Source organism: Macrobrachium rosenbergii, chromosome 54 (genome assembly GCF_040412425.1).
Source record: "Macrobrachium rosenbergii isolate ZJJX-2024 chromosome 54, ASM4041242v1, whole genome shotgun sequence".
NCBI classification, from domain to species: domain Eukaryota; kingdom Metazoa; phylum Arthropoda; class Malacostraca; order Decapoda; family Palaemonidae; genus Macrobrachium; species Macrobrachium rosenbergii.
Genome location: NC_089794.1, coordinates 42,763,124 through 42,790,039, shown reverse-complemented (window position 1 = coordinate 42,790,039; position 26,916 = coordinate 42,763,124). Strand labels below are relative to the sequence as shown.

General features: G+C 36.8%; 1 protein-coding gene and 1 long non-coding RNA gene across 3 annotated transcripts in view; one reads left to right on the top strand and one right to left on the bottom strand.

Moving 5' to 3' along the window:
* The first annotated feature begins 4,552 nt into the window (after positions 1 to 4,552).
* LOC136835030 (streptococcal hemagglutinin-like) overlaps positions 4,553 to 26,916 on the top strand; it is a 65,511-nt gene continuing 43,147 nt past the window's right edge. Inside the window, exon 1 of one of the 2 annotated variants that reach the window (XM_067098108.1) lies at positions 4,553 to 5,072. Coding sequence is in view for 1 of the 2 variants with exons in the window: in XM_067098107.1 (XP_066954208.1) it covers positions 4,639 to 4,663 (25 nt within the window). In the remaining variant the exon portion in view is untranslated. The remainder of the gene's footprint in view (positions 5,073 to 26,916) is intronic. The other variant, XM_067098107.1, reaches the window with a different exon arrangement.
* Positions 15,011 to 26,916, bottom strand: part of LOC136835031 (uncharacterized) — a 155,459-nt gene continuing 143,553 nt past the window's right edge. Inside the window, exon 3 of the long non-coding RNA XR_010851960.1 lies at positions 15,011 to 16,636. This is a non-coding gene — a long non-coding RNA (uncharacterized lncRNA). The remainder of the gene's footprint in view (positions 16,637 to 26,916) is intronic.

The following is a 26,916-nucleotide window of genomic DNA, read 5'->3' as shown; positions in this document are numbered from 1 at the left end:
CTGTGCTGTAATCTCCTTCCATTTTTGTTCTGTTTTGTTCCTTATTCATATAACAATATCCTGTCTTATAAAAGGCTGTTTTACAAATTAGGGACCTTGTAGGATTTGCATAGCGAATAGTTGTAGATTTTGAATAACAATGACAGTAATAATACCGTTATTTATATCAGACCCCTAATAACCATGACTTTAACATTAACCGCTTTTTACTGGAGGAGACATCAACTTTCAAAATGGTAACGCAATAGGACCGTGATGGGGGTAGGGAAGTCCTAAAATAACCGACAAATGGCACTGAAAGATCACCTCATCCATACGTTCAAGGAAAATCTATTGAACTCTTGCCCGGTAATATTTTTATGAATTAGCCTGATCGAATAGTTCATAAAAAACTATGTATGTGAATATATTAGTCGTCTTAAGCCTTTCTTCGTTATTATTATTATTATTATTATTATTATTATTATTATTATTATTATTATTATTATTATTATTATTATTTTCCGAAAGAACGAAACCTTGCTTCGCGAACTTCCACGTAAATATTGTACACCTGAGCAAAGAGATAAGGGGCTAAAATAATGAATACAGAAAATACTAATGATTTCACCGATGACGAGCCCAGAACGAGGTCAATATAAAGATGAAAAAACAGATTTACGAAATAAGTCATAATTTCCGGAATATTGCTGCACTTCCTCCACGGAAAAAAAAACCAACTAAAAATCGTTCCTTTAATAGTACTATAGTTCATAAAGAGAATACATTGGAGCCACATACACTCAGCAGACTCAGGTGTATTTATATATGAATAGATATTTACAATATACTAGCTGACCAACCTGGCGCTGCCCGGGAAAACTCTGAATGACAGTCGATAAACCCTCTCTTTCTCTCTCTCTCTCTCTCTCCAACTCACCCTTACTCGTTCCCTCTTTCTCCTCCCTAACACCCCCTCTACTCTCTCTCTCTCTCTCTCTCTCTCCTCCCTACCACCCCCTCTACTCTCTCTTTCATTTCCTCTCCCTCTCACCCTCTCTCACTCTCTCCATTTCCTGTTAAGATAGTTGCTTCAATTACATTGCCCAACATTTTTGACATTTTATATTTCACCTCTTCTCATCCTACATTCCTATGGGGGCTGCACTTGGACTTAAGAGGCATCGGGCATATGACCATTCACCGGGCCAGCCCTAGGAGAGCTGTTAATCAGCTCAGTGGTCTGGTAAAACTAAGGTATACTTAACTTAACCTCATCACGGTGACATTGACAACTATGGATTAGAACTAACATCTGTCATTTTTGACATTTTATTTTTCACCCCCTCTCACCCCCTTACTATCGGGGCTGAACTTGGACTTAAAGGGCATCAGGAGTGTGACTATTCATCTCAGTGACCTCGAAAACTATGGATTAGACACTAGTATCTGTCGTTTTCGGTTATTTTTACATGTCACCCTCTTCACACTCCCACCCCCTTTGGTGCCAGTGATGTCTTACCCCCCAACAGTATTCTTTTCCAATGAGGTATGATGAACCTGAAGAATTTATTCAGTTGCTAAATCTACAGGCAGAACCAGCTCCGTTTCAGGGAAGCCCTTTCCACCCACACCCCTTTGGTGCCCTTTGGAGCTAGTGATGTCTTTTACTCCCACAGTATTCTTTTTGAGATAATAAGTCATATGTATACCTAATTTGGTTGAAATTGCTCAGTGCGTTTCAGAGTTATGCTGGAACATACACACATACATACATCCATCCATATATATATATATATATATATATATATATATATATATATATATATATATATATATATATATATATATATATATACTATAATTTCTCCAAACGGTGTGAAAAATTCGAGAAGTTAATAGGACATTGTGGCTATTACCATTACAGACACACACATGCACGTGCACACACACACACACACACACACACACACACACACACACATATATATATATATATATAGTATATATATATATAATATATATTAATATGGCAGTATTATGTTAATATGGCATTGTGGCTATTACCATTACACACATATACATATGTAATATATATATATATATATATATATATATATATATATATATATATATATATATGCGTGTGTGTGTAATGGTAATATTACAATGCCATATTAACTTCTTGATATATATACAATATATATATATATATCAAGAAGTTAATATGGCATTGTGGCTATTACTATTACCATTACACACACACACACACACACACACACACACACACACACATATATATATATATATATATATATATATATATATATATATATATATATATATATATATATATATATATTACATATGTATATGTGTGTAATGGTAATAGCCACAATGCCATATTAACTTCTTTGATATATACTACATATATATATATATATATATATATATATATATATATATATATATATATATATATATATATATTGTGTGTGTGTGTGTGTGTGTTTGTGTGTGTGTGTGTAGTGTTAATAGCCACAATGTCCTATTAACTTCTCGAATTCTTCATACCATTTGGAGAAATGTTATATATATATATATATATATATATTATATATATATATATATATATATATATATATATATATATATATATATATATATATATAAATGGATGTATGTCTGTGTGTATGTTCCAGCATAACTCTGGAACGCACTGAGCAATTTCAACCAAACTATATATATAGTCTGTGGGTGTTTTGCACTGCAACTGCTGTTCGATTGGTGAAGTTAAGCATTGTTGGGCCTGATCAGTGCTTGGATGGGTAACTCCAAAACACGAAAGGAGCACATATATACGCGCTATCATCTACTCCGAGAGAAGTGATAAAATAGCAATGATTTGATGAACTTCAAAAATAGATTTCTAATCGCCATAACGGAAACTGAATAAGTTGATTCGAAAAGCTTACGTAACCGTTTGTCGTGCTTTTTGCCGTCTTGTTATTAACAGACATTCTTATGTACGTCTCTACATGCGGCGTGCATGACAGTACACTGCATATGTGCGTGTTCACAATCCATTCATACATGATGCTTGGTAAAATACACGTGTTCCTGAACCTGGAATCATGACCTGGGAGCAGGTGAAGCTTTTAAAGAATATCGTACCAAGGTATTCTACTAATATTTTATTTTAATTTAATGGATGAAATTAAAATAGCGCTGAAAATAAACACGATTAAGATTCTATTATAGATTTCTACCCACTCGTTCTAGTATTTCCTGTTTGGACTTACATTTTCGTTGGCGTAATCGATGGAGGGGTGACTGATATAATTGTTCTGGTGGAGAGAGAGAGAGAGAGAGAGAGAGAGAGAGAGAGAGAGAGAGAGAGAGAGAGAGAAATTCACGTAATACCTTAACACCATGGTGGGCATTATGAGAGCAGACTCGATTTAGAGTTACAGAGAAAGAAACTAAATCAGATTTTCTTTTTATGGCACCTCCTAAAAGTGGCATTTTTTTGTTCAATAAAAAAAGTGAGTGAAGTCAAAACAAAGCTATACCAACGCTGATTCGCATGGTCGACGCTCATTTTGCTTCACATCATTATCATGAACTAAAATAAACTTGATCATGCACTAGTTGCTAGTGGGTCCATGTACAAATCAAGAGTACACGCTAACCATATTCCGAAATGTTTCTCATTTTGAAAAACACTTTGCCGAGTTTTACGGACAAAGCTTTCGTAGCTCTTAGGGCCGAGCAGCATTTCCTTTCTCTGCGGTCAGGGCGCTACATTTAAAATCTGTCATTGAAAATGGGACTATACCTGTTAATTAGCTTTGATTCCCATCGGACTTTTACTGACCAACATGCGTTGTATATGTTATAAAATTTATTCTTTTGTGATGGTTATAATTAAAAACCGGGCTGCACAAAAGGTATTATTCACACTTTCGGCTCATCCCGTAGGCAGTAATGACGTAACGCAAACCAGTATAAGCCAACTATTATTTGATTTAGATTTTCGTGTAATTCCATTCATTCTGCTTGTAGGTGTTGTATCAATGAAGAATAAATTTACTAGTATCAAGTGTGGAAAAATGCACCTGCTGCTGCAACCTGACACTTTAAGGGCCGTTATGGAATGAATGGCTGAAAGTATTATTAATATAATCAGATAATGTTCATAAGCTATTCTAAATGATAAATCAATCATAAAATCCGCTATGTATAATTATTTTATTCAGCTTTGTTGTCCGAGAAGTGAAGTACAAAGTTTGCTTTCCAACCAATGAGATATCGCATTACTCACCATGTCAACCAATCAGCAACCAGCTTTCTCGCGACAGCCATCAGGGCACGTCTGTTTCATATTTACAATAATTTCGTGTTTCGGCACTCAAAGGGGCTATATGGATTAGATAACCGTAACAGAATGAAATTAATATATATAATGAAGATATACTGATTAAAATAAAAGTAATTGAGGAGGCGATCGTTCGTAATGACAAAGTCAAGTGAGAAAGAGACATCTCCTAAAGCACCTCTCCCATCAGGCCTCAGAGATTGATCAGCGCATGCGTAAACAAGACATTGCAAATGGCGGCGAATGTTATTGTTTAATGGAGTCTGTAATATTTCACAATCATGTTTGGATTTACCTTAATAACAGGTAAGCTACGCCGATATGACGGTGTGTGAAAGGAAGTGTAGTCATCCAGGAACAGATTGCAGTGCAAATGATCGCTTACAAGTGAATATCGAGTCTGAAAATCTATTTTCACAAAATGGTGTATAATGGTGCCAGTGACGTTCGCTTGGCCGTAGTTAAGACACAAGTTCTTGGTGTTGCGCTGGATATATTTTGATAACGCTGTGTCTAGCGAGTGAAAGGAACTTATCGCTGTGACTGTGGAAGTAAGCAAAGTGAGAAATGTGACGGTGAAAGAGAGTAAAGTTGGATCGCAAGTAAAAAAAAATTGCCAGAGCTTGGGACTATTTCACTCGCCAAGCTATCATCGCCATCGGGATATATATACGCAATATTTAACCTTAACCTGGACTCGCCTACTCCGCCAATGGTGTGTAATGAGTTTGCCCATGTTTTCCCTGTCATTGCATGTGTTACTTTAAGGGTAGAAATAAGGTAAATACGAGTGGTGGTGAGGTCGGAGAAGGGGGTTCCGACCCCCGAGCGTCAGTCGGCTCTTCCTCTGGCCGAAGAACTCTTCGGTCATGTTGACCGATTCTTACCTGCCGTTGTCGCTCGACCTTTCTCTGACGATTTCCACCTCTTTTGTTTGTTTGTCGGTGCTGGCGAGGTTCGAATGGCGCTTATTGCAGTTGAATGGAGTGAGAGATAGCGGTATATGTCACGTAGGCAACTTACGTCGACGACGGGCCCATTCTATCGCAAGGTAGGCTGCGGCCTAGGCCTATGCTGAGTTCGGGCTCTCCGATGGCCCGTGGATTGGGTCACTTTAGAAGCGCTTACGCCGGAATTGTTTTGTAAGAAACGGATCAGTTAATTGCAAACTTCATTTTACTGAAATATTTCGACAGGCCATAAATCTCGAGTTTAGTTAACTAATATTTAAGCAAGGCCAAGTCTTGAACGTTATGCCCATCCAACTGCTACGTCATTGTAAATATAGGCATATATAGATTTTATTTTATTTAATATTAACAGGTTAGTCTAATCCAAAGCATTTCAGTCATGTTTACATGATGTTTATATACCTATCCCATCTTTGCTTAGACCTTGACATGGTTGTCAGGGTCAAGACACACATCACTAGAATGACATGCCAAGAATAGGCCTATATCTGTATCTCTTGGTAGGATGCAGCATTCTCCATGACCAGGGTCCCCTCATGTAGTGAGATCCCCTCCCCCCCTTCCACCTGTATAACTTTAATTAGGCATAGTACAGTACTAATACACCAAGACCTGTGGTCAATTGATTTTATTTGTAGATATGATCTTTTACCTGTCCTATAGGAAGAGACCAGAATATCTTAATCTATTAATTATTATAATAGGCGTAGATTACGCTTTTCAGTAGACCCAATGTGTAGGGTAGTGTTGCCCATTTTTAAGCCTAGCTTAAGCAGTAATTACCTTCTTAGACTAACCAAGCTATTAGCCTTCATTTTTAATCATTAAAATAGTACATGATTAGACTGATATGTAGGTACTTCTTACTAGAAAGAATATTGTCATTCAAATGATGCCTGCCCCAGTTAGATTATAGCTGGTTGTAACCCATGCATACTTGAACTTTGTTTTGCCAATAAATTTTTATTATTTGCCCAGCACAAGGTGTACTTAACCCAAGCCCAATAATTTGTCAGCTAGTAGTTTATATAATAGGAAATGAGATTTCCATGTGTTTATGCCAAAACCTTTTCCTTCAATGTGTGTCTGTAGCAGTAACCTGTTTAAACAGCAATAACCCCCTCCCCCCCATCCCACCTTGAAGAATGGTAAAAGTAAATTTTTTTAATTAAAACAGAATATTTTACATGCTGTTTTTCATAGAAGGCACTTTTCTCCTTGACATCCCACATTCTGAGGCATTTTATACTCTGTTTATTCACAGTTGTTTGCCATTCTCATGATTGGTGCCTTGACAGACTCTCATTCCTTGAGATTTCAATTGTACTAGGCCTGCATGTAACATTTACTCTTGACCCCTTCATGAAATGGGTTTTCATTGCACTCCAGCCAGGAATCTTGCCATTCAGATTTTTGTACAGTAGTCTTCTCCATTCAGTTTCCTGTATTTTTTCACACTTTTCCTTATTATATTATCTTTAGCCATACTACAGTAATTTGAAAGATTGATGATAAGGAAAGGGATGATATGTTTCAATGATTAAATGATTCAATAAAAAAGGTTTGATGTAAAGTATATAATATCCACACAATGCCTACTTGAATAGCATTATACAGTAGTCCTCTCCATTCAGTTAACTTTATTTTATTCATAATTTTCCTGGTTGTAAAATATTTAACCATAACTCAGTAATTTGAATAGTTGTTAGTAAGGAAAGGGGAATGTTTCAATGATTAAATGAAAAAGTTAGGTTTGAAAGTAAAATTTATAAAATCTATACAATGCCTATTTTATTAGCAAATTATTTCACGTCATTATCTGTACAAATTTGGCTTGGGGGGGGGTGGGGGGGCACTAGCAGCTGCTGGATATCAAATGAGTTCTCCACACTTCCTGCTAAAATTTCCATTTGGTTTAGGCCTTCATTTATGATTTCCTGGGCCTACCTGCTTCATTTCATCACTGCTATGACCACTGGTTCCCTGTCCCTTTGTATCATATCCAGACCTGAATTTTTTGAGATCTTGCCCATGTATGACCATAAGTTGTATTATAGCATTCAATGCACGAGAGAAGAGATGATTTAATTTAATGGGACAAGGTAGTCTAAAGTGCATTTGAGTTAAGCGATTGTTTTACCGAGTTGTATTTACAAGTGATATATATGAGGTTTTGTCACAAAGTGAATGAAAATGATTGAAGCATTTATGCAATTTTTTTTTTTCTTTTACCTGACGTAGCCAGTCGTTTGACAGTTTGTTAATGTACAAATCACTTGGTTGTAAATTTTCACTACCAGTGCAAGGATCTTTTTGGAGATGTTTTGAATTTTTTTATGGAGGACAAGCTTCAGGTTTGGTTTTTAGGAATGATAGTGAAAAAAACACCCGAACCCCATGCTCTTCTGGTAGGTAAGAGGCAGCAAAACTTGTGGACTGTATCACTCATTTTTGTGGTATGGTACTGGAAATCTCATCTCAAGTTGGGGACAGAAATTTGGTTGTCATCTGGGGCCCCTAGTCTATTCACTGAATACCTGCTTTGGTAGATCCACAAAATGTTCATCATAGTACAGTGCCTATGGACATGCCCCTACTTTATTCTTAATAGGTTTACCACTTCTATATTTTGCTGGCCACCATGATTATATATCTTAGACTTGATTTACAAAGGGATTGAGAATGTTCGTTAGGAAAACTGGTACATTTTAGAGCTCATGCCTCTTAGAATGTGTGTTGCTTACAGTAATGCTTTTGTCAAGTTTTGATGATGGAGTCAAGGCTGTCAGTAGTGGATCTCTTCTGAAATTAGTTTTCCACCATTTATGAACAACAGTGCCTCAAATTGACAGATTCGAAATCCAGCCAAGATTACAGGTAATCAAATTGTGCATACCCTGTGGACCTTCTCGGGAAATGTTCATTTAGCAAAACCCACTTAGTGCTATTGAATTAGCCTTCTCCTTAAAGCTCTTTTCAAAGCAATCAGGTTAAGACCCTGTGGATTATGCTTCATATTTGGAATCTTGAGTGGTTACAAACCTAATTTAATAATCCCTATAGACATTTTTTTGTCATTATATTGAGCATTCAGTTAGTGAAAGAATATCCTAATATTCTTTTGAGAATTTTAAGCTCATCTTCCCCCTCAGTTTTTCACAGAATGAACAGCCTTCTCTCAGTGCAGCCACTGACCAACTGAATATTTAGTTACCCACTGAAGAGTGCAGATTAGTGAAGAGTTCGAATTTTGGAGAGATAACCCCCAAACTATATTTTACGTTGTGTTATGTTTAACTACAGTACAACTTTTTCCCCAAAATACCAGGATTTTGTCATAAACTGTTCAGCAAGAGGCCTGGTATAGGAAGTCCACAATTACACTTAGATCAGAACAATTTTATTATACTACATACATCAAAGTAAATATTAACATAGTTTTTATCACATTAAATAATTTTATGGAATATTACATGAGACATTATGGACACAAGTATTTAACATATTAAAAAATTTTATGGTGTGTTATTTGAGACGTGTTTATACACACTTAAAATTATCAAGGAATTAATTAAAGAAAGGTTCTATCATGATGAAAAAGGAAAGAATAGGCATTATTTCTGCCAAATGAACTGCATCAAAAGAAGAACTGTGGTTCACAATCTTCAGTGTTAGCTAATACTGTAAATGTGAGAGTTAACAAAATACAGTAATATTACTATAGAAATATATTCACTTAATGATTTCTGCAAAAGCTAAATGAAGAGAAAGTGTATAGTAATGATGAACATTAAACATAGAAGAAATGCACATTTTATTACCAACACTTGAATTGCACCTACAACTACAATACCCACAGTATCACAGTGTTAGTTAATATGACATCAAAACTTAGGGCTAAGATTCACATAGTATCATAGCGATAGTTACATAATTATCAGCTTATAAAATACTGTGACGTGTCATGTGTATTTTACAATCAGTAACAGAAAAGAAACTAAAGATTGTAAAAAGGAACAGTAAGCACAGAAAAAGTAGGCATTTTATTGCCAACACAAACAGTTTATGTTTACAGGAGATCTAATCACTGTATGAGAGTTCCATTTTCTTTAGATTAGATCTAGCTAAATATATTCTTAAGCAGAATTTTGTTCAACTTAAAATTGTCAGATGCCAGCTAGGGGAAAACTTTTATATTGCCAGTCATTTATATTTGGTCTGCTGAACCCCACCCCCCTTTTCCATCCCATTGAGAATGCAGAGAGTTACACAACTATCAGTTCAAAACAAAACTTTAAGGAGAAAGAAGTTATAGAAAATATGTATTTTATTCAGAACTTCATATTAAAAGAAATTAGAGATAAATAATATGGTAACTGCTGCTTTTGCATTTTTAACACCCAGATATTCCCTCTTTTTAACAGGTCATGTGTAAACTGTAAGTGCAAGCAGTGCACATGTTGGTTATGTGATACACATTTTTTCAATGTTTACTATTACAAATTGGATTTCAAGTGCATATTAACAACCACTACTGAGAGAGGAATGCAATTTTTTTCAGTCATCTGTTTCCTTCATCAGTTAACTTCACTCCTCTCTCCAACCCCCACTGTCACAGAATAAGCAAAGCGATCTGTACAGATCAGAAATGTCTGTAAATAGTTTTGCAACTACAGGTACAGTATATGTATTTAAAATTACAAATGTCACACAGTTTTACAGTACTGTATATGATGAAAAATTTCAATTTTCAGTATTCACCAGTTGATAAAACAGTCAGTCTGTATGTTGATTGGTGGTAAAATCCATGTTTACTCAGATTATTTTCACCTTTGTATTTTTTCAGTTCTCCTTTATTTTCAAGTGCAATTACTGTGTGTTATGTTAAGCCTATGATGTGTATATTTTAAAAGCCTGTGATAATTATTTGATGTTTGTATCATTGCCTAATGTTTTGATGGGTTAAGGTAGCCTAGTCTTTAGTGCTGCAGGTTGGATATACCAAATGTAGCCTAGCCTATAAGCCACAGGTTGACATACTACACACACATGCACACTTTGTGATTTTCACAGTACATTATGCACTCCCTTTATTCACTCGAGTTGTAACTGGGAATAAATGTGAGTTAATTTTACAATCTAGAAACTGAGGAAGACCTGAATATACTAGTGAATAAATTTATGGGTTTTAAAGTGATATTGATAATGAAGAAATTATGAGATGAGAAGTAACTGGCTATATTGGAATTATGTGGAGATATTTTTAGCTGAAAAAAAAAGAATGATACCACACTTATAATTAGACTTGAGCAGAATATAGATTGAGGAAACAAGACGAAGTAATTGGGAATTGGGAGTCATAGCCACCAAAGGTTGCAGAAAAGGTGACATAACTGAATATGACAACAATAGAGTTACATATTGCACCTGCGTCAGTTGTGAAGAAAATAATCAGTATGCTCATCTTCAATAGGCTGGAAATAGAAATTGATGAAATACTTAGGGATGAAGAAGCTGGTTTTAGAAAGGCAGTCATTGCCCTGATTAAATGTTTGTGTTTCCCTTCTGGTGGCTTTTGTTAATTATGAAAAGGCATATGACAGCATCCACAGACCAACATTATGTACAGTATATTCACAGGTCACTGGTTTTCGTATTACATTTGTAAAATTAATGGAAACTGTATACCTGAATGAAACAGGTGCAACAGGTAATGATTATGAGGCCTTTAAATGTTACAATTGATCCCTGATCCTCTTTTCCTCCAAAGAGTGCCTCCAAAGAGTGACCAGATTTGCTGAACAGCAGCACCAGTATGCACTAAATATGCCTTACTGTTGAACTTTGGTGTTTTGTTCCTGACTCCGTTGGATTGTGGAACAATCTCCTTGAGGATGTTGTACACATAAAACCCTGAAAGTTCAAGCAAACATGCTGTGCATTTCTACCCTAAAACAATTCTCCTTTTATCTTAATTTATATTTCCATTGTGTTGCAAGCCTGGATGTCTGGCTGTTAAGCAAATCTTTTTTCTGTTGAGTCAGAGACGTTTAACTATTCGTATACTCCAATAATGGTCAGGAAGTGTGCCCCAGGTGTGGCAGACCTCCAATCGGTCCTAACATATACTGTACTTCTCCTCCCACCAATAAGTCTGCATTAATGGCCCACCTCAGCCACCCCTCATTCAGTTTCCCTTGGCTAGAAGAACACTAATACGTCGTAGCTTTCCATATGGCAATCGAGGTGAGATCCCTCCACTTCATCACCTCATTGATTGATGCTATGTATTACTCCGTCATACCTTGATCATATGATACTTTAATTTTTTCATAACCTGATTCCAGCTGCTCGGGAGATTTTTCCCAATGTAAAGACCTCAGGTTTGTATGTTAAGAAAAATACAAATTGATTAAAAATTTGTGATGTTTATTTACATTTGTATATGTTTGTTAATTTGCTAATTATCTTTTCTTTCTCATAACTGAGCTCTTCTTTCTGTATTTCCTATTATCTCCTATAGTTTCTTTCGAATGAACACCATACAGTCTTCTGTGGATGCTTAAATTTCAAGTCACTGGCCCTTGTATGCTTGTTTCATATGAACAGGTATCATCATCAGAATAATAATAATGTGATAATAAATTGAGGCTTGACAGTGCAGATGCTGTTTTCAGCATAAAGGAAAAAAAAAAAAACAATGAGATTTTTAAAGTATTAATAGAATGCAACATACATCTAAAAGGTGGGACTTAAGATAAATCTAAGAAAAACAGAAATAGAGGCACAATATGCAGACAGAGACAAATTAACACTAGTTGGAGAAAGGATTGATGAGATGAATCTTCATGTGTGGAAGGGTAATGATATCCAAAATAGATTCTCTTGAGTTGGAATTTATTGCAAGACAAAACAGGCAATTATGCATTAGCCAGGCTGAATAATATTTAGAAATCTAAAAGACTTGAAATTCCAAACAGAAGTACTAAAGTATGATGTGTACTGCTGTAGAGATGTGGTTCAGGTATGGCAGTGAGACACTTAATTGAGAATTAAGTTTTTCAGGAGAATAGAGGGTATTTGGAAATGAATGGTAGGGTAGATTGAGAAAGGACTCTGTAAGGGAATTACGGAAGTCCCAAATCTATGTGAGATGTGCACCTGATATAGGTAAATTGTCTGTTGGGCTTCTGTGGAAAAAGAAGTATTGGAAGACCCAGACCTAAGTATGAGAGCTGTGAGTTGAGAGGGTGGAGATAAGTGGAAATTTACGGAGATGAAAGTATAGAAAAGGAACGAGTGGCAGAATTTAACAGGTGTCCTATACTTTGCACGGCATTGCAGGTGATGATGAAAGGTAAAATGAATGTCTGCTTGAAGTGAAGTGACTCATTTATAAACATGGAATTATACGTGTCCATAATACTGCCAAGAATAATGTCCTGTAGTTGTATGCTAAAGGGAGCCCAGTATGTATAATATTTGTGGTACTTGCTGGTATGTCATTTGGGCCATCTCTTCAAAATATTATAGATGCCGATGCTCTGTAATTTTAAATGGCATCTTGTTGTTGTGTTATTTGCATAAAGTATTCTGTACAGGTATTTACTGTTTATTGTATACTATTTAGACAAGTGATATAAAAAAAATTACTTATTTATGCTGTGCTTTTTGCAGAGGTAGCTGAGTTTTGTGTAGGTTTTTCAATGCAACACTGCTCAGTACAAGAGGATTTTGCTATAAAATTTATGACCCTTCACATAAAGAAAAAACATTTTTTCTTTATGTGAAAGGTCATAAATTTTAGGAGCTCCAATATTACATCGAAACGCAATACTATGCTGTCTTCTATATTTGATGGTCATACAATTTTCTTTCTTTTGGTACAAGCATTCTGTTGTCACCTTTTTGCCATATGAAAAAAATTGATAAGTACAGTAATAGTATTAATTGTAACAGGTTTGGCAGTAGCTAGGTCATGGAAGGTCTTTTGTATTTTAGAGTGAAATACTTTTTATATTAATATTGATGAATAAAGAAGTTGCCTTCCAGGTTTGGCTTATTTGGCCCAAAAAACAAGTTCATATTAAAGCCTTAAGGCAGCTTACGTCATCAGATACAGAATAGAATTGTAATATGCAAATTCTGATTCATGAAAATTTATACTCCACTCTGTGTCATTAAATGTTTTAATGCAAAAGTATAAAATGTGTGATTCATGCAAGTTATTTCTGTTTGCTGCCACTAAAGCATTCAGTTGATGTCCTAGTCTCATCTGTCAACCAATTGTATTTTTAGTGTGAAGGTTTAGTTTAGCTATAAACAAGTTATGATTGACAGTATTTTAATGGGTGCACTCATTGTGTTGGTAAAGAAAAAGAAATTGTAGCTATTAAACATGGTATCTTTTTATGCTTCACATTCAGATATGCTTTTAAAGGCAAAGTTGAGAAATGGAAGTGTCAAAACTCATAGCAAACAACCAAGGGTTGGAGGCAGTATGAACTGTAGCATCAGCAGCAGCATTATGAAGGCAATTGACAAAGAAAGAAACAAGTACTGCAGGCGCATAACCAAAACTCATAGTAGATACATGAAACTCAGAAGTACCACGCACTAGAAATTAATATACTGATGGAAAGGTGAATACAGTAATTGTGAATCTTGTACAGATGTCAAGAGCCATAAAAGATTTTCAGAAGAACCAATGAAAGGATGCTGAAGAATGTTTAGAGAAGAGAGGTCTTTAATATAGTTATAGTTATGCAGGCACCTTACTGGTGATAGCTTTGGTAATGTTTGGAGTTTTTAAGAATTCAGCAAAAAGTTGAAGCACTGGGATCAACCCTTAAGATTCCAAGATTTTAGATGGAAAAGTGTTCTGGGCAGATGATTTACTGACCCCGTAGGTGGTTAGTACTTTCAGTAAGCCTCATTATTAAAGGATGGTTATCTTGTTGCCCAACTGCTCCAATTCCCTCTTTACTGATGATGGCAGTGTCCAAGTACTTAGTCTAACTTCATGATTCATTCAGATGCCTTTCTGGACGTGAACCAAGTAGGAACACTGAAGATGAAGATAAAAATTACAGGAGACTTTAAAGTAGCACTATCAGAAGCTGTGTCATTAGAGCATAGCAGTGACGCTGTTGGCTACAGGGAATGGAATTTATACTTCATATTTGTACAAGTTATGCTTTTCTGTAGGAGATACTAACAGTTTATTGCATTTATCAGAATTATAATACTTAAGAAAAATGAACAGATTATAGTATTTCCTTTCTGAAATTGATGGATTGTAGAGAAAAAAAAAATATATGAATCCATTTATCCACAGTCGTAAGTAATTCAAAAATTATTTCTGAAAATACATTACGTAACTGGTAAAAGTGAGAAATTTAGGCAAGTTGAAAATGATAAGAAAAGGAAAACACCTATTGGCTAGGTATTGGACATAGCATCAGTTTCAAATGTGTTGTTATAGTTGAGCACTACACTTGGGTAAGAAAAGTCAAGTAATCATTAATATTTCTTACACTAAATATAACCAAAATAAGTCTAGTTCCTTTTGTTTGTTGGCGTACTTCTTCAAAATGAACCATAAGAAAAGATTTCCAAATGTTTCTTTTTATTAGTTTTTCATGTAAAGTTTCAAACTTTCTTTTGACAGAAAAACCTAAAGTACATTCAGGATGATTGTGTGAAATTATGTAGATTGAAGTGCAGTATGACAAATAAAACCAGAAACTGGTAGTGCAGTACTTCATAGATGCTTAATTGTGTACTAAGTGACCTTATGTATTTTCTCATGTTTGACTTTATGCCTCTGATTGTTAGTTTTTTATATATAGGTTAACGAGAAGGTAATGTTTGATATATTGAGTGGAAAAAGTTGAAGGATTAGGACAAGGTGTTTTGTTGTGTAGTTTGCTTACTTGTATCTGAAACACATAAAAACCAACTATTTCTCAATTTTGTCAGATTTGATTAAACTTTTCCTTTTTAAGCAGGTTGTAGTTTTCTGCTTTGAATTGTATACGTATAAGAATTATAGTTTTATAATGCAATGGTAAATTATTAATTTCTTAGGAAGGTTGTAGCTTCAGTTTATATTTGCTGCCTTTGGTAAATTTGACTTAATGGCTTTTCAATGTAAAGAAAAAACATTTAGCAATAGCGGTAATAATATTGTGTCATAAATGTTAGAAGGTGCATTTAGCAGATTGTTGAGCAGTGTTTGGATAGTTCAATTGTCAGATCATGCTAAATAGTACCTGTTACATACTATTCAGAACAATTTAGGCGTAGATATAAAATACTCTACTTGGTAAGCATTATTTCACTTCTATTTATGTACCACACATGTGTAAATCATAAAAGTTACACAAAAGATCCTCACATCCACTTGTATGTTCTTATAGCACCAGGAACTGAGATAAATTGTTAAAGGGTTTTTTTTTAATTAACCTACCTAAATTTTTAACATGCGTAAGGGGTTCAGGAACCTAACTATTATGTATTTAAGGAGTACAGTGTTGTATCATACTAATAGTGAAGTTCACATTTCAAAGTGAATACATCAGAATATTTAATATACAGTACTCATATAAAAAGGTTAAGAGGTTTTTGGGAGAATACTCCAACTTGCATGCACAACAACTAGTCGTATTTAGAATGTATATATACAGTATTCTTGAGGTAAGAGGTTGGTGTTTATTGCCTTTTGATAACATGACTCATCTTCACTCATTTGTTTCACTCTTTATTTCTTTAAATGTTCAGCTGAAGACCTTTATGGACATAGTCAACAGACTATAAACCCAAGAGGACTCTAAAGGGAAATCAGCCTGCAGAGAGAGAGAAGCTATAGGAGAAGGTGATATGACTGTTATGAAGGAATAGAAAATAAAATCGATACACCTGATTTTCAGATGTTAGCAGAGAGCAGGAATGAATTTGCTCCTTGTATAAGTATTTGGGGATTCCACAACTGCACTAGGGAAATTATTCCACATTTTAGATGTAGCCAAGATAAAACTAGCAAATTGAGGAGTACTAAACCTGATGTTAGGCAGTTAGGCACTGTTTGCAGCAGCCTAGTGTTGCAAGCAAAACCAGCTAGGTTAGGAAAGAAGAATGCAGAGGGTGTTTGTTGTTGCAGTACATTTTATGCAACAAACATAGTGAACTCACTTTACATAAATGTCACAAGGTAACATTAAGAGTTGGCAAAATAAATACTGATGTCACAATTATCCAGGAGTGTGAGATAAGAGTCAGCACATGAAGATCACATTGGAGAACAGTACTGCAAACAAGAAAGAAGGAAAAGAATTAAAACACTTAGTTATAATTGCTTCATCCTGAAGCATTCTGAACCATTTATGCAATGTTATGTATGTACTTCTATCTCCACATGCCACCAACTTCCTTTTAAATTTTTTTACCCGGACTCAGCTGGCGCTAGAGAACTTTTCCCTTACGTTAAGACTGCAGGTTTGTTAGTTATGAAAAATACAAATTTATTTAAAATTCGTCATTTCTTGTCAAAAGTAACACCAAAAATCTTAGAAGAGTCACCAGCATTTAAAACTGTACCATTTAAATGTAAATGATTGAAAGGCAAAAGTGTCCTGGATCGACTATCATACACTGAGTTTTAGAAGGGTTAAGCTTCATACCCCAAAGCCTACTCCACTTCTGAATACTGTACATGCCAGACCTCAGTTTAAGGATTATGCAACCGTTTACCTAAGTCATGGAGAAGGAACATTTAGAAGAGTAGCATCATTGTCATTTGCAATCGTGTTTTTCTCCAGACCTTGCTGTATGTCTCTAGTATTGATAATAAATAGCAGAGGTCCATGAACACTATCTTGAGGAACTCCAGAAATGACATTACTAAAGCTACTATACTGGCCATTAAGTAGCCCCTTGGGTTCTGCCCCTTAAAAATTCATTTAGAATGATAGAAAGATTCACCAATTCCCAATAATCTTAGCTTGTAGATAATTGCTTCATGATTCATGTGGTCAAAGACTGCCCTAAAATCTAGAAAGAACATCCATGCCCCTGCACCCTCATCAAGAACACTGCAAGAGCACCTTTTAGTGAAGTGTCAGTTGCCTACCAAGTGAGGCTATCTTCTTTCATGGTGAAAAAAGAAAGTAACTTAATTGTGCATTGTGGGTATTGCATTAAAAATAAGAACATTTGTCATTTGATTAATCTGGAATAAAGTAAATAAATTTATGATGTCCTTAATTCCTGAACTTGAATTTTGCACATGACAGGTTGGGAAACACTGCACTACATTTTAATTCCTTTTTTATATAAGTCGGAGGCCAATATTATCTGCCACCTTAAGTAGTTTAAATTTTTTTTAAATATGCCAGAAAAACTGGAAAATGTAGTCAACCAAAGAAAAAAACATACAGAGACAGAAGCAGAGGGCTATGATCTGGGACAGCTTCCCTGCTACCAAGTGGAGGGCACTGGATAAATGAGAATAGAAGTACAAGTCCCTGATGTCCAGCTGAACAACAGAATTTTCCTTCTGGAAAGAAGTCAGCCAGAGAATCTCGTTTGGTTGGCCTTTGGAGCAGTGAAGTGCCAGCTGTAAAACCCCTGACTTCCTGGGAGGATTTCTGTGACAAATTACGCTCTCGCTGCTGGGGTGGTAAGACTATAAGGAGATTGGCTGATTTGTCAAGATGTCTTCGACTTCAGGAAAGGAATGCCTGGTACTTTACATGAAGATACTGGTGAGATTACTGATAAGCCCTGTAAGGAGATCTGTACTGATGAACAGGGTTGGATGATGGTGTTGAAGTGGACTGTTCCATACTATAAATGTCAGCTTTCATAGCCATAGTCATCAGGTTGTCCCCAAAATCTTGCACCAAGGACTCTGGCAGGGGATAAGGGTCCAGCAGATCTGTTGTGCACAACTTGTAGGTTCCTATCCCTCTTCTTTAGTATTTTTGTCAGCTGATGCAGTGGGAGGTGCACATTCAGAATAGAGGGCTCATTCATTGAAAGGATGAGATGATGGGTGCAGGTTATGTCTTCCAAGAAGAAGCGTCAGCCACAAGGAAGTCCCCTCATATCCATTTGTTAAAATGAATGACTCATGCTAGAACAACACCCCATGAAACTTCCAAAAGCACTGAACTAGCAACAAGAAGCATTGTGGATCCTCCATTGTATGATCATAACCACAGTTAGTGCAAAGACCCTTAAGTCTGCATTACCTCCTGTAGAATTGTTAAAATAGATTTTGGAGGGTGTTACAAAACCTTGGCATAGTTCAGCCACTGAGGCCTCTTGAATACGTTGAGAAGAGTACCACATCACAGGATGCATCATGCTGAAAAGAACTTCACAGATCCTTGGCAGACATCTCGGCAGAATCTGCAACTTATACTATGTGATCCATGATGATGATTTTTTTTTTTTTTTTTTTTTTTTTTGGGTCATGGAGGGCCTGAGGAACCCGGGGGAGGAGTATTGGGAGGCACCAGATTCGCTTGTAGTCAGTGGTGAACAAATCCATGACCCATCTTCCTTGTGGTTAATCCGCAATAGTGTAGGGAACATAACTATTGATTCTAAAAACTTGAGAATGGTGTAAAGTGACGTAAAATATATTGCAGCTATAGCAAAATCATAAAAAGGTTAAGGAAAATACATAAAACAAATTGACATTGTTTACATAACAGTATTGATGTTATGTGACAACCTGAGCGAAGTACAGGGAAATCTTCGGTAATTGTTGTTATTGCAGAGATCTCAACGACTGAGATAGTTTGGGCATATTATGAAAGGGGAGAGGATCCATTAAGTAGCAAATCAGTATGTGTGGAATTAACATTAGTAAAGTGCAAAGAAACTTAAAGAAAGTAGTTAAGTAGATATGTAGACCAGGAAAGTAGAAATGCACAAGAAAGAAGAGAATGGAGACAATTGAGTTGTAAAAAAAATTTACTAGAATATGATGATTGTATTATAAAGTCCATGTTTTCGTATGCTGTATTACTTCAAGATTGTATAATCAGTTTGTTGTACTTAGTGTGAAGTAATGTTAGGGTTAGGGTAGGCAAGTCCTTTTTGTAAGCCTCAGTGAAGTCATGTTTATTAAGGTAAAGTGAACTTGGTATGAGGAGAATGAGAGGCGTGTAGCATAAAGATGGAAGAAGGTTAGGATTAAGAAGATAGGAAAGAGACTTGAGGATTAATTTTCAACATAGTAGTGAGCTTTGCCTAGAAATATACACAGTAGAATGCTAGTAGCTTGTTGTATTCTTAAATTTTCAAATGAAGGATCATATATTTACGGAGTGATGGTAAAAGTTAGAAAAAACAAGTCTCAGGGATGTAGATGTAAGTTGTGGAAAGGGAAATGGTGTTTATAAAGGATAGGTATGTAAGTTGTGGAAAGGGAAATGGTGTTTATAAAGGATAGGTGAAATGGTTGTTTGCAAGTGGTACTTATTTATGTGATAGCAAAGAGAAGTGGAAACCATTTTAGTTTGTAAAGGCAGAACTTTTAAAATGAATGTTTGGGAAAGTAAATTTGAAGGGTAAATGATTTCCAGGAGGATTGTGTGGCAAACAATAGAAAAACAGAAGTGACTGACTATTATAGCCATTTTGGAGCAAATATGAGTGATCAATCAAACTTTATTCCAAAAGATTTAGTGAAACCAGTGAAAAATGGGGGAGACAAAAACCACTGATATCAATTACAGAGATGGTTAAAAGAATGCAGAAGGCTGTCTTAGGTAAGAGGATATATCATGTTTTGAGATGGTTAGGGCTTGAGGAGAGTAAAGAATGATCAGAATTGCTTATTAGTACTTGGAAATTTTGAGAGGAAGAACGTTGATGCCTAAAAGTGGTAGGGTAAATGGTTAGAATCTTAGGAAATGGAAGTTGAATGGTCCAGTTTTTTTACAAAAGAAAATTTATTGTAGATAAAACTACAGTAGTTTTAACTTAGGGGAGATCTTGTAATTCAAGCCGTGGTCATTGATTCTCAAGAGAGAAAAGAGAGGGGGGATTAGTATGGTAGTGACTGCAGTCATCTTAATTTCCCCCTCCCCTTGATTATGGAGTTGGTCAAGTGGTGAAACAGTTTCTCATAGTAAAGTTTTAAATTTGAATACAAAAATAGAATTCAGTAATAGCCACGCAATAAACCTCGTTTATGTCGTCGTTTCCTTTAGTGGGGTTAGATGTGAAAAGGGTTTTCTCTAATCTTTGTCCTGTTGCACTCTTGGCCTCGATTTCTAACATGTTTAGATCTTCATCTATTCCTTTCGTTTTTTCCAGACATGCATTTCTATACGTGATAATATGAAGTGCATAGTTTCTTCAGAAAGATTATCAGTACAGTGCTTTGGAAGTTTTGAAACTGAAATACTGTATGACAGTTTTACTTTAATTATAGATAACTCAGGAGTAATAGAGAAATAGGAAAAATAAGAAAAATTACTGTATACTAGAATTTTTAAAAATTAATTATTTTAATCTGAGATAGAGCATTCTCTTGTTTATGCAACATTATGTATACTGTATAGTTGACAAAAGAGAGGGAGAGAGAGAGCTATGATTTTATATACAGTAAACCCCCCGTATTAGCGGTCTCGCAATGCGCAACTCACCTATTCGCGGGTTTCTCTGTGGAATGTATAGAGTATAAACCCCTGTATTCGCGGATTTCTCTGGAACGTATATACACATTATTCGCTGAAAATTCGCCCATTCACGGTATTTTTCACGAAGAAATATTCACTAGTTACTATATTTTCATCTCATTATCATTCTGTGATAAAACTTAAAATACTCAGGTAGTGCTCAAGTTATGATAATTCGCCTTATAATAATTCGAATTTGCAGTGGGGTAAGCAATTAATATCAATGCGGCAATGTGAAATATTTTTGAATTTCGCGTGGGTGCAGGTAGCAGCTACAATCAGGCAGTGAGAGAGACCAAGTTACAATAGACCAACTTCTTTTCCTCCATCCCTTTATCCTATCTTCTAGTTAAGGAAGTAAAAGCGAATGATAAAAACACTGTTAGTAACGTTATACTCTTGCATAAATGCATACAGCCATAAACAACCGACCGAGAAACTGTTGTTTTGCTTATCACCTAATCAGATAACAACAGCTGTTTTGCTTGTATTTCAACCATCGTACGGCAGTACACAATTACCGTAGTTAGTACAAATGATGTTAAGTAGAATAGGACTGATATATTTTTACATTATACCCTTATTTGCTATGGATAAAAGACTGGCAGGACTGATATATTTTTACATTATACCCTTATTTGCTATGGATAAAAGATTGGCAAGGAAATATACTGCTATATTTGAGCTGCAAGTTGTAGCTGAAGCTGAGAAAACAGTGTTCAAGCTGCTAATGACTATAAATTATTGTGCATCAGAAACATGGATGAAACTCTACCGTAATTAAAATTGGAGAGAAAGTATTTTAATCAAAACTACTAGGCATGAAAGAACACATCACCGCTATTTTTACGCTAATAAATGATAAATACGTGAAGCCCGTATTATGAAATGGAGTGAAAATAACGAAACGAACGGAATCTTGATTTTTTTCTACACAAAACAAACGCCCCCAAATGGCCAACATCATCTATGCTAATTTCACGACGAGAAGTATTTAAGTTATATTTCGACTTGAAAACGCTTCGTGTAAAGAAAAATAACCTTGCCCCATATAAATAAAAAATCTAGAGATTCATTTACGGTAACTAGAAGCAAGAAAAGTGCTCTGAACTGCGTTAAGTAAAGCAAAATAAACTTGCCGCTTAATTGATTTCCAAACCAAAACATTGATCGCTATGATCACAATTTATAACACAAAACCAATATAAGAATATATACAATAATATTGGATACAGTGAATTAAGGCATAACATTTTTAAAAGATCCATGGAATATACAGTACAGTATAATGTAGGTTAGGCTACTGTATATGTATACGATATAGTGTAGGCTAAGCTAATTCTTGTTTGTTATTCAATTTCTCTGTATTGAATTATCATAAGTCACTCCAAATTAACCTCCAGAATTAGCTGATATTAATAATTACTATACCATGTATGTATAGAGTATACTTTATAGAGTAGGCTAGGCTATAATGTATACATGGTACCAAATACCCTAGTGTAGGCTAGGCCATATTCAAGATATGTTTTTTCCAGCAAACGATGACTTTGAGAATTGAGAAGTCTGTTGGACGAAGGTAATAGCTCACCCTTAGTGTATATCGACATATATTATAGATGAGCGAACTGGGGGTGGTAACCCTGGCATTCTAGATAGCTTTTTTCTCTGGTATATGTAGCAATTCTTATATCTAGAAATGTGCTAAATGGAACCAATTTCACTGGGTGACACAGGTCTTCCCCCAGAAACAGATTTTTCCTTTGTCAAAATCCCTTTTTTGGAACCTAACCCCACCATAAGTAGGATAATACCTGTATAAGCATTTTTTTTTTGAACTATCAAATTAGGCAGTTCTAAGTGTTTTTGGAAGGGTTCTAAGTATTCGCGGGTTTTAGCTATTCCCGGGAGGGGTGTGGTACGCATCCCCTGCTAATAGGGGGGTTACTGTGCACATTTTTTGCAGAAAATTTGCCCATTTGCTGTATTTTTCACAAAAATATTCACTGATTACTGCATTTTCATATAATTTTCATGACTAAATGCACATTTGGTGATGAAACTATTAAAATACTCGGGTATAAGCATTTTTTTTATTTATTTATTTATTTTTATTTTTTGTGTTTGAACCATCAAAATAGACAGTTCTAAGTGTTTTTAGAGGGTTTTAAGTATTCGCTGATTTTAGCTGCTCGGGGGTTTACTGCAAGTAAATTACCCAGTAATTACTTAGCTATCAGTTTCTACTATCGGCAGCTGAAAAGTTTGAAATTTGCTGGTCGCGCCAGTTTGTTTTGGGTTTGGTGATGTGCCCTGCCCACTTTTGGGGGAAGAAGAGGAACAAATTAGCAAAGAGCTTCAATTTGTTTCTGCCAGCTGATGGTTGAAGTCCAGCAATTGGCAGCAGCTTGAATTTTGAAATTCTTCCTTTGCTTGTTTTTCTCGTCGTCAATTGGTGAAGTATTCTTTTGGTAGCGTTGTGGCACAATTTAGGGCGAGATCTGTTCACTGGTTTATGACTTTTTGCCCGGTTTTTAGACTTGTAATCTGGAATTTTTCATAATGTCAGACACTAGTGTTTCTAGTACAGGGAGTCCCTGGTTATTGGCAGGCTCGGTTATCGGTGATCTGGTTTTACGTGGCTTGTCTAGTGACAAAAATCAGCACTTTTCAGTGCTGAAAATTGTTGATTTTCACTTACCAGCGCTGCTAATTGGGTATTGTTGCTGATACATACCTAACAGAGCTGCCGACATCCGGTTATTAGCACTGATACCCGGTTATTGGCACCGATAAGTGCCAAAATCACCAATTTTCAGTTATTGGCGAATTTTGCTTATCGTCATACCGTAGGCACGGAACCTCCGCCGATAACCGAGACTGCCTGTATTAGGTTTTTTAGCTAAGGCTGCAATACAAGATTAACAAAGGAATCATATGACTCACACTTGATTTGCATTCAGTGTAGGGGACAAACATGTTCTTGACCTGAGGTGTACAGAATGCAATGATTGGGACATAAAGAAATGGAAGACTTTAGACTCATTTAAAGAAACTTGCTAGGGACTGGAAAAGCAAAGGGACTGATAGGGAAGTTAGTAAAGCAACAGCTAGTCAGGATTCATCTCCTTAGTCAGATATGAATGCTCCTGTTATTTTTTCGAATCCCATCCCAACTCCTCAACCCCTTCAAACCTCTCCTTTACCTGGCTCTTAAGTGCTGATCCCAACCCCATGGCCAGACTGGAGTTGAAAATCGACACATGATTTGAGTTGATTGTTGAATCGATCACCAAGTTAGCATCCTCCATTAAAGTGCTCATGGATAAAAGTGAATCAGAGCTCCCCATAATACCCAGTGCTAGTGCAGTGGTAGTGGAGGAGGAGACTCTTCAGCCCGCTGATTCTTCTAGACCAAGGTCCTTGGCATACTCCCCAGCACTTGGGACAAGTCAAATTGGTAGCCTTAGTGTGGCTGGTGGGGTCTCCCCACCAGCAGTTGCCCCCTCCGTTCGGTCTGCAACCAAAAGCTGTTGGAAAAGCCATAAAGTGGATGCTCATTGTATGTCCTCAAGTTCTGAGGAGCTTAGTCCCATGTGTCAGTGGCACTTTTCGGACAAGCCACGCCCGCTGAAAAGGCTTGCAGTGGACTTCGCTGACTCTTCACCTATGTCTTGCAAGAAGAGCAAGGATCCCATGAGCCCCTCTTGTAGTCACTGGGATAGCCCGGAACAGTTTTCTTCAGTCTTGGATGAGGATTGTTGTTTGGGGCCAAGTGGCTCGTAAATGCTCTTCTTTGTCCAAGAGAATCTCAACAGCAGTATCAGGTCTGCCTTCAGGAGTTGGGCACCCAGTAGTTTCAGCATGCCAATTAGCACCCAGCAGCTACTGTTTGCGTTGTAGTGCCCGAGCTTTCAGTTGCAGATGAGTGCCCATTGGCACCCGAACTCCATAGTGTTTCGTCTTTGGCACCCGTTCCCCTAGTGATTCCAGAGCGCCCATCGGCACCCACATTTCTTCCTTCCTATATTGGTGTTTCATCAGTCGCTCTTGTCAGTATACCTCCTCCTGCAGTTGACCCAATCCAGAGTAAACTTGACAGCATTTAAGTTTACTCAAGAAGGCTCCTCTGGCTTCCCAGACTCCATCAGATTTATTGTTGTCCCCTGTCCCTTCTGAAAAAGAGGTTTTAGCAGAACAGGACGTTCCTTTAATGGCTTATTCTTCACTGATGAGTTTCCTTTTAGCCATTTTTCCAAGCTTCTTTTCGCCAGCAACTCCCTCCTTTCCTACACCAGCCTTTTGTATGGGGGCTCAGTCGGCTGGTTCCTCCAAGTTACCTAAGCTGCTTCTCTCCTCTTCAGGAAAGAAGGCGCTGAGTAAAGTAGAGGGTTGGCTTGCAGAAAAGAGGGACCAAGGTAAGGTTACCTTTTGTTTTTAGCCTTCCAGACTTTCTAGAACAAGTTACTGTTTCTATGCTATGGGAGAAGCTCCTTCTCTGGGAGTCTCTGCCTCCTCCTAGGGGGACTTCTCTGGACTTATAGAGTTCCTTGTTAGGCGAGTAGATAGAGTTGTTCGCTAGGCCCAAGTTCGAGTCTCCGGCCGGCTAATGAAGCATTAAAGGAATTTATTTTTGGTGATAGAAATTCAATTCTCGCTATAATGTGGTTCGGATTCCACAATAAGCTGTACGTCCTGTTGCTAAGTAACCAATTGGTTCTTAGCCATGTAAAATAAGTCTAATCCTTCGGGCCAGCCCCAGGAGAGCTGTTAATCAGCTCAGTGGTCTGATAAAACTAAGGTATACTTAATTTATAGACTCAGCCAGGAGGTCAGCGTTCACCTTGACGAAGATAATGTTTTCGGCCTCAGAACTAGCGCATCTGTTGAAAAATATTTGTAAGGTATTTGAAGTAATGAGCTTCCTAGACTGGCCGGTAGGCACTATAGCATGCAAGATTAAAGAATGCGCTTTGTTACCCCAAGATCCCTCTTCAGATATGCTACGAGTGATTTCCTGTATTGAACGGGAATACGAGACAGCTCTCAGGAGCTTGCTGGCCTTTACACCATGAGCTCTCAGGAGCAAGCTGGCCTTTACACCATGAGTGTTTTAAAGAAATGGGAACTGTGGTGTTCTTGTACATCTAAGGGAGTCACTCCCTCTCAGAGTTCAGTGCTTCTTTCTCTCCCTTATATAAGATACATCTTTTTCCTCAGGTTATCTCTATTAGATATAGCATCGGATCTGCAGAAAAAGAGCACACAGGACCTTCTCTCTCAATCCTCAAGCTGTCCTAAGGAGTTTCCTGCTTTTCCTCCCAGAACTTTGATGCCTCTGCAGACGCCTCCCTTTCGAAACCCCTGATCCAGACCATATTCTAGGTCAAGATCAAGTGCCCGTTTTTCACAGCGTTTCATCAAGATATCATCATCTAAATCTTGCGCTAAAAAGTGAGGACATTCCTCTGTACGCAGGTACGAGCAAGACGCCTCTTATGGGAATGCTGGGAACACAAGGGAGCAGAATCCTGAATAGTTTCTGTCCTGAAGGTAGGCTACACCATCCCCCTTGTGGACAAACCTCCTCTAGTTCACACGCCTGTCGCATTGACAGCCTACTTGCCACGCTCAGAGAGGTTTGCAGCCCTCTTGCAAGAAGTCGAGACTCGTTCTGAAAGAGGCTATAGAGGTAGTAGAGGACATTTATTCTCCGGGATTATACAGCCATCTCTTCGTAGTACCCAAGTTGTCAGGAGGCTGGAGGCCTGTACTAGATGTAAGTGCCCTGAATGTCTGTAAAAAAGACAGCCTTCAAGATGGAAACAAACCAGACAGTTCTAGCATTCATTCGCCTTGTGTTTATGTTATGCGGGACGCGTACTTTCAC